The sequence below is a fragment of the Nematolebias whitei genome, chromosome 5 (assembly GCF_014905685.2).
Source record: "Nematolebias whitei isolate Nwh7 chromosome 5, NemWhi1, whole genome shotgun sequence".
In the NCBI taxonomy this organism is placed as follows: domain Eukaryota; kingdom Metazoa; phylum Chordata; class Actinopteri; order Cyprinodontiformes; family Rivulidae; genus Nematolebias; species Nematolebias whitei.
Window position 1 is genome coordinate 26297048 of NC_056502.1, and position 9089 is coordinate 26306136.

The 9089-nt window shown below is 42.1% G+C and overlaps 1 protein-coding gene across 1 annotated transcript in view; it reads left to right on the forward strand.

Annotated features, from left to right (window-relative positions):
* cdkal1 (CDK5 regulatory subunit associated protein 1-like 1) overlaps window positions 1-9089 on the forward strand; it is a 295222-nt gene that overhangs the window by 116890 nt on the left and 169243 nt on the right. Inside the window, exon 8 of the mRNA XM_037676399.1 lies at window positions 7817-7920. Within this exon, the coding sequence (XP_037532327.1) occupies window positions 7817-7920 (104 nt within the window). The remainder of the gene's footprint in view (window positions 1-7816; window positions 7921-9089) is intronic.

Here is a 9089-nt window from a genome sequence, read left to right on the forward strand (position 1 = left end):
TTGATGCTGGAGCACAGGATGCTCTCCACTGCACACCTGTAGAAGGATCTTATCCTCCTCAGAGCTGAAATGGAGTCACATTTACAGTAGTAAGCTATCAGCACCTGAAAACAACAAACATGTTATTGATCACGGCTGTTCAGCTATCTGAGCGTGTCTCTGCATGTCCAGGGGTAAAGAATGTGGAGGCCTCTTTCGTTTTTATTTATACACATTTTAACAATCTGTGCCTTTATTTCTGCTCCGACTAGCCATCTCTCTGGTTTGTAATACACACTCTGTTCTCCTCTTTTATGGCCCTGGTTCCTCCCAGTCGTACATACAGTTCCTGATCCACTTCAGGTCACTTTACTGGACTCTACTTTCACTTTATTTTAGGTTGGTTAGTGATGTCATACACTCTTTTTCTGAACCTGCATTTTGTTATTCAGCAACAAATAAACAGAAAGCAGTAGAAGCAGAATGCCAGCAGAGCACGGGGTGTTTCCTCTGGGGTTTTCTGATCACGTATGTACACGTGTAGAATGGTTTGGATGCATGAACGAGCACAATACACCCAATCTCCTCAGATTCTACACTTTAGCTGCTGATCAGCACACACAAACACTCCTCCACAAAGGAATTCTCTTTTTATTTTTTCAATTTCATTGCTGACACACACAATCATATGCTTTGTCGCTCCTTCACAAACAAACGCATGCACACACACACACACACACACACATGAACACACACAATTTCTAGCTGTGTAGCACAGTAGCCTTTGGTGCTGTTTATCAAACCAACGTAAGGGTAGTTTTCAGCTCTAGTGGTCTGGACATTTTATTCCATTTCCCTCTTTCCCATTACTTAACACACAAACACAAATTTATGCCACACACACACGGCCACCCCCCCCACCCCCACCCCCACCCCCAACACACACACACAGTGTTTTCTTCACACGCTTTCTTGTTTGAACAGAATTAGATTTCATGTCATTATAAAGTCTTATTTTACAGAGAAACTTGGTAAATAAATGTGTCCCAGGTGTGTACAGTTTGTATACAAACTTTTCATCCTGTTTACAGAAGCCACTTGTTTTTCTTGAGGAGGCTAACAGTCAGCAGATAGAAGTTATCTCCACAATGTCCAACAGAATGATGGGCATTGTTTTGGATATGGTAAATGTCCAAACACCGTCCAGTCAGATCATTTGGACAGTAACATGTGATTTGTTGTCATAATCTAATTCGTTCAGTGATGTGCAGTGAGGTTTGTGACAGGTGAGGCTGACTCGTCGTCTGGAATCTGATGCTCACATATATGAATCCCAAATAGAAGCTTATGTTTCAATTTAGCCCTTTTTTTCTTTTTAAAAGACATCTAATTATGCTTTAATCAACTTCATACTGTTCAACAATTATGGCAAGAAAAACAAAATATTTAACATAAGGTCAAACTATTGGTTTTTTACCATACCATACCATACCAATTTATTTATATAGCACTTAAAACAGCAACAAGGCCAACCAAAGTGCTGTACAAAAGAACACAAACATGCACAGCGGACAGGAAAACATAAAATAGAAATACAGATACAAATAGCAGCAGAAGCTAACGAAAATGGCCAACAGAGTAGAGAACAGACCGGACCAAAACAAATCACACCATGTTAAAGGCAAGCGAATAGAAGTGGGTCTTCAAGCGAGACTTAAAGACTGAGAGTGTGGGAGCCTGCCGGACACTCAGTGGCAACTCATTCCACAGTCGTGGACCTGCGACAGAGAAAGCCCTGTCACCTCTGAGCTTACGACGGGTTTCTGGGACTGAGAGAAGCATCTGGTCTGCTGACCTCAGAGAGCGCGGTGGGACATATGGCTGCAGAAGATCAGTGAGATAGGATGGGGCGGAACTGTTCAGTGATTTAAAAACATACATGAGAATTTTGAAATGGATCCGAAGGTGAATGGGTAGCCAGTGCAGGGAGGCCAAAACTGGCGTGATGTGCTCTCTATAGCCTGTACCAGTTAAAAATCGGGCTGCAGCATTTTGGACCAGTTGTAGACGAGCAATGGAGGACTGACTGATTCCAAACAGAAGTGAATTGCAGTAATCAAGCCTAGATGTTATGAAGGCGTGGATCACTGTCTCAAGGTTCTTTTTGTTGAGTATAGGCTTCAGCTTAGACAGCCGTCTCAGCTGAAAAAAACAGGATTTGACCATCATGTTTACGTGACTGTTGAGTTTTAAGGACGGGTCCATTATCACCCCCAGATTAGTCACCTTTTGTTTCTCTAGCGGGGCTAGAGAGAATAGGTCAATGTCATAGTTCATGAGTGAGCCACTGGGATGGAACAGCATGACTTCAGACTTCTTCTCATTGAAGCTTAAGAAGTTTAAAGCCATCCAGTCCCGGATGTCAGCCAGGCAGTCAAGAAGAGGCTGAATTTTTGTGTGTGTGTGTGGGATCCTCTCTTTAAAAAAAAAACAGATGAAACATCTGCGTAACAGATGAACGCACAGCGACTGCACCTGCTTCGTTGTCCCTATGGGGCAACACTGCCCCCTACTGGTGCAACAAGGTACCTTATGCCTCACCCTGTGTATTTTCACCTTGAAATTATGACAGATTAGAATGAAAAAATGTGTCGCACACATTCATTCAGTATATTAGACAGACTGTAGAACATCAGCATGTGTAGCATGTGTAATCAAACATGTTTATTAGTGATATAAAGAGAGAGCAATGGATATTTGCCATCTGCCTACTTCATATATTGTATATGACACAGCACCCCCAGAAGTGAGTCACAGCACTACACTGGCTCGCCTGCATTTCTTCCATGTTTGAACACGCAATGTGTAAGTTTCACAATTTTGACCATTGAAGTGTTGAAATAATTCAGAAAACAGTTTTATAAAACAGTTTTATAGAACAGTCAAGTGGTCAAATGTATTTTCTCATTATTGTTAGTATTTTACTTGTCATGATGACAGGTGCGGCACTGCCTCACCTGCCTCCCCTGACTGCACGTCACTGAATTTATTGGACTAAAAACGGAAACAGTAGTACTAAGGCGAAGGCCTTTTAGACTTTGTCAATGTATATTTACAGTTAAAGGAAGTTGATCCCAGTGATTTATAATTTTATACGTTATTACAAAATCCTAAAGATTGAAAGACAGAGTCAGCCATTAGGTTAGAAATTACTTTCACTGTCTTTTAAACAATGTTTAAATGTTGGCAACAAAATTTAGTTAATGATGGCTGCCATGGCTAACTGACCCTAAAAATACAAAAATGACTAACTCAGCCAGTCTACAGATATTAGTCTAGAATGAGGTGTGATAGTAGATGAGTGATTTTCAACGCTGGGCAACACCTTAGCTTTAAATCTTGTGGTAAAGTGTTCAATCAGTGAGTCAGTTTGGTTCAGCCTCAGACTTGATCAGTGAGCCTTGGTGAGTTGTGAGTTGAGTTTGGTAACAAATACTGGACCATTCCTGTCCTGTAACAGTGGGCTTATTAACCATGTCTCCACATTTTCCTATGAACAGAACAAAAAGTCATTAAAACAGCTGACAAGCTGACTGGTTTCCAGTCAGGCCAGCACAGAAAGCTGCTGTTAAAGTTTGGAGAAATGAGGTCAGATTGATGAAACACAAAAAAGTGAAGAGGAGGATTTGGAAATGGCCTCTGTCCATCTGTCCATGTATCTTGTCAGCATAATAACTATAAAAAATAAGCAATGTGACAACTTACATTTTAGTGTGTGGCTGAATCTAGGCATGAGAAAAGTTACTATTGAAAATTGGATTGTCATGTCAAAATCCAAGATGGCCGAAGATGATGGCGGCTCAATAACTCCCGTCAGTACTGTTTAAAACTGCCTTTCATAAGAATATTCCCGCTGCCTCTGCATTGGATTCTTCTGTAGTCAGCATTGTTGTATGATTGAATCGACAGAGCTGCAAGATGACCTCCAAATTAAAGAAATTGAAGGCTACATGCTCTGTGGCCGTTCTGCTGGGCCTAACGCAGCCTCGAACCATGGTGCTTCAGGAACAGGAGAGTTGGCTCCACCCTCACTGGGCTCTAGAGAGACCGTCAAGTCGGCCCTGAAGTCAGAAATTCTGGCTTCAATAAAAACTGAATTTTCTGCAATAATTAGGTTGGAGATGAAGGCTGCCCTGGCAGAGGAGCTTGACTTTATTCAGGGTGAGCTCCAAGCAGTGAGGGCAGATGTTATTAACAGCATCACGGCCCTCAGATCAGACCAGGTGAGACTGAGTGTGAAAGAAGCTGCAGATGGGCTCTCTAACTGGTCAGACAAAGTGGAAGTTCTGCACGGTATAGTGACGGAACTCGGGAACAAGGTAGATGGGTTGAAGAAGAGGGTTGAGACTGTGGAGGGACATATGCAAAGGAACAATGTCAGAATCATAGACGTTCCTTGTCTCATCGTTGTTTGTGATGCATCCCACCACTGCTGTATCATTTACGAACTACAATATGACAGCCTGGATGGGTAGGTGCGCAGTCATGTGAGCAGAGTGAACAGGAGGGGGCTCAACACACAGCCCTGAGGGGATCCAGTGTTGAGGGTTATGGTGGAGGAGGAGAAGTTATGGAGGTCTGTGAGGATCCACAACTTCTCCTCCTCTGCAAAAGAAATGTATTATTACTAAGACTGTGTGGAGATATTGCAACGTGTGCACAGTCGTGGCCCACTTCATTTCTTCATAGAGCCCTAATTACTTATGAATCATGAACTTAATTTGAAATGTTGCTTTAACAAACAAAGTTATTCTTTAAGAAAGTAGAGCATTATTTTTTGTCACTGTTTACCAATAAACAAATAGTTTAGTCCCAACATTCGTGGTTTCCCTTGTTTCAGTTCCTAATTTCTCATAATGCTCGAGAGTTGAGCCAAGATGGTTCAGCTCCATATCAAGCTGTAAGCATGGGTCCTGAATCCTCATTATGGCTTAATATAGGATTTGTTTACAGCAAGTTGTCTCTCTCCAGGTCTGTGGTGTGTGTGCAGAGTGCAGATGTAATGTGAAGTGGGTTTAAGTGTTGAGCGGTTTCTGCGTTACTAATCACCTTCTATTCATGGATCTTAATAGTTCTTTGCTCTATTTTGGCTGCACTCTTTGTTCCCTGACTCTGTGTTAGTTTGCTACCCCCTCTTTGACTTTGAGATGACACCAATAGTGAACTTGGAGTCTGGAGGCATTGTTTGCTCTTAGAAAAGGAGTTTAAAGTTGTTGTTTGCGCATAAACCCACTCCAGTCATCTGTCGGTCTCATCAATGAGCGCAGAGGAATAATCTTTCTTTACAATTTGACTCCCCACCCTCACAATTTCAGCTTTGTTCTCATAATTACATTTTGAAGCAGCACAACACAAAGCCTGCTGAACACACACACGCACCCCCCCCCCCCCCCCTTGTTTGAGTATGCGCATGGCTTGATTTGTTTATGCACAAAGAAGTTTTGTAATTATTGAACATGTAAATACTATACTTATCAAAAATTAAACCTTTGTCTTGCTCAACTTAATGCCAACCTTTGCCCTTAACATGCTGCTTAAAACAGCTCTGAGTGTGTGTGCGCATGTGTTTGTGCGTGTGTGCTAATGTTTACTAACGTACAGAGGAATCCCTGGACTTTCCTTTCTTTGTTACATTCTCTGTGCACCGTTAACACAATTGTGTTGTTATCCAAAATGCACACACACATACACACACGCACGTGCACGCACACTGCCGATCCACCTGGGAGGTGGCCTTTCTTCATTCTCCCCTCTTAATGAATGACTGGTTTCAGGTAGTTCTCTGTGGTTTAATTAACAGGAGCAGGACTGATGCAAAATAAGAACAAGGTTCATTAATATTTTTATTATTTTTGTTTCAAAAGAACTATTTTTTTTTTTTTTTACTTTATAACACCAAAAATACACCCTTCACTGTGGTTAGGAAATTAATTTAGGGCATTTACAAATATATAACCACTTGTTTTTATTTATACATCACATTTCATTTTGGATGGATTGGATGATTTTGCATGGATCACATGACACACTTCATGTATGTTTAATGACCATAAGGTGCTTCTGCAGAACATACTGCCAAAGCTGTGCAGCTCAGCCGTGTGAAAACATGCTGAAGTTCAGCTGTGAACATGGGGCGCACACACCAAGCTGCAGGTGTGACAGGTGCGAGGCCAGTTCAGCAGCATCAGTGTTGTTCCCAGCTGCCTGAGTCGGAGTCAGATCTGTCTGTCAGCCTGTTTTCAGCAGGCTCAGTGACACTCAACAGTAATCTAACATTAATTCACCTTCATCTCAATAATCAAAGCCTAGTAGGAGAAGAATTCAATGCACTTTGACTTCCATGAAAGGACAAACACCCCCTCAGCTTCAAGCTTCTGTCCCCTTTATTCAGTCGTGTGCATCCGCCAACCAGCAGTCAAAACTTAATTAAAAATGTTGGGGTTTTTTTTCGGGTTTGGACCTTTAATATATATATATATTACATATATATGCCGGGGCTTCTCCGAGCCTGTGGGGTGTGAGGTTGTTGGTGTGCCTGGTCCTTGGTGCGCTGGGCCAGCCTTCCTCAGCTGCTTCTCCCTGCTGCTCTGGGGCCGGCTTGCGGTCACTGTCGGGTGGATGGGGCATATGGACGGCCCAACAGAGGCTCTGTCGGGCTGTGTGTGTGTGCCTGTTTATGTCTTGGGTTGGGTTTTGGATGGTCCCCTCTATTGGATCAATTTTGTCCCCCTATTTAATGTGGGGTCTACTTCCCCCTGTCGCACTCAGCTGATCAGCTGATCTTCGTGCAGAGCGGAGAAGTGGGTGGGGCCGAGAAGGCAGCCAGAGTCAAAGACCTGAAATCATGACATTCCGTGCTCTTTTAGAGCGTTTAGAGTTTGAAACATTGTTTAGAATATTGCAAAAGTGTGGGCAGTGTTTGAAATCCCTATATATATATATATATATATATATGTATATATATATATGTGTGTGTATGTATGTATGTATGTGTGTGTATGTATGTATGTATATGTGTGTATGTATGTATGTATATATATGTGTGTGTATATGTATGTATATATATGTGTGTATATGTATGTATATATATGTGTGTATATGTATGTATTAAGATAAACTACTTCTTACTACTTGTACTACTATTCCTACTTTGCAGTTTTTCACTTATCACAGGGCTTCAGGGTACTGATCCCCCGTAATAAACGAAGGACTACTGTAGTAGAGTGCTGTATGAATGGGTAAATGAGGGCACAACCTGTGTTGTAAAGCACTTTGAGTATCTTGATAAGATAGCAAGGCACTATCTAAATACAGTCCATTTACCATCAATTAAAGTCTATACTTTATTAAACTGTACAGTACTGCTTATCCCCTCTCTGACAGACAGCTCATGACTGTTTCAGGATTATAGTCTGTATGAACTCTTGTGGCTGAAAACAGCAGATTTGTTTCGGTTTTATTTACATAGACAGCACAAAAAAAATATAATTTACCTTCCTGCTGCCCATGGGTCAAAATGAGGCGTCAGTTTACTGAAGCCTCATGGGTCAGGAGTAGCAGGAGGGTTCAAACGTCTCATCAGTTTATCCCTCTTCATCCACGTGAACCCTTCAGTTCATTTGTGTTCATGTTTACATTGTTTTACAGTTTATTCTGACTGCAGAGATAAAACGTATGTTTCTGAAAACACGTCGACACATAACAGTAAAAGAGCGCAGCGCCTCCAGGCCTGGGCAGCAGTGATGGTACCTTGATTCTGTGTTCTTTGTGTGCCCAGGTGTCTGAATGCGTGCACCTACTGCAAGACCAAACACGCTCGAGGAGACCTGGCCAGCTACCCCGTAGAGGAGCTCGTGGAGAGAGCCAGGCAGTCCTTCCAGGGTGAGTGGAGCCAGCTTCTTCCACACAAACGTTCATGTTGGTACCTGTTGTTGTTTTAGACGATTTAGTAAAAATCATGTCCCGATCATCACTTCTTGAGGATTCTGGTGCAGATCTGAGGATGTCAGTGGTGTCATGATGAGAGTCCAGATATGTGGGTGTTAAACCGTGAATGTTGATGGTTCTGTACGACCTCTCGGTGTGTGTTCCACTGAGAGGTGGAAGTTTTACTAACACACGTTGATGGTCCTAGTCCTGGTCCGAGCTGGCTGGAGCTTTGTGCCAGAGTTCCCTGAAATCTGTACTGTAAGAGCCAGAACCTCGAGCTTCTATCAATTCCCAATGGTAAAATTAATGCTCTGCATCTTTCCTATGGCACATATGAACACTAGGGCTTTAACATACTACTCAAGTAATCTACACATCGATTCCTAGGACACCTATCGAGGTTTTTAATTTCATGTCGAGTATTCGTGGTGACGTCATTACGCCGCTGTTACATCATCGTGTCACGTGTCACGTGATCCGCATCGGGCGCGGGTTACCAAAGGGATTCCTCCAAGCAGACGGATGGAGCAGAGCAGACCCAGTCTTGACAAACAGGTAGAAATGCATCAATAGTCTGGAAATATTTCACTAAAGATGAATCTTCTGGTTCAACTACCGTAAGGAAACAGAAAATGAATAAACTTCCTGACTGTTTGGAGCTCGTTGCGAACCGGTGTTACACCATATTTTGTGACTGTAGGGGGCGGTGTTGCATGCACTGTTGCAGGTCAGAATATGGTGTAACACCGGGTCCAATCGACCAAACCAGAACCAGCTTCCTCTAACCTTGTTTCACAAACCAAAAGCAAAAAATATGAATCTCTAAACCTATAATAAAATCTATAAACATATTAACCCTAAAACTAAACTTAAGGTGCACCACAGCTGGCGGTGGTGCGGGTTGGTCGACCCCCCCACTGTTTTTAGTTTCGTTTTTGACGTGCTGCACGTTTCTTCACGTTTGCAGTTTAAATAATAAAAAAACTAATAGTTTAGTTTTTCCTGTGACTTATTTGCTGTATGATAAATGGTAGGAGCATAATATATGCTCCCAATTTTTTGTTGGTCTTTTTTTTGTAAATAATGACCTTTTTTGCAGTTTTATTTATTTATTTATTTTT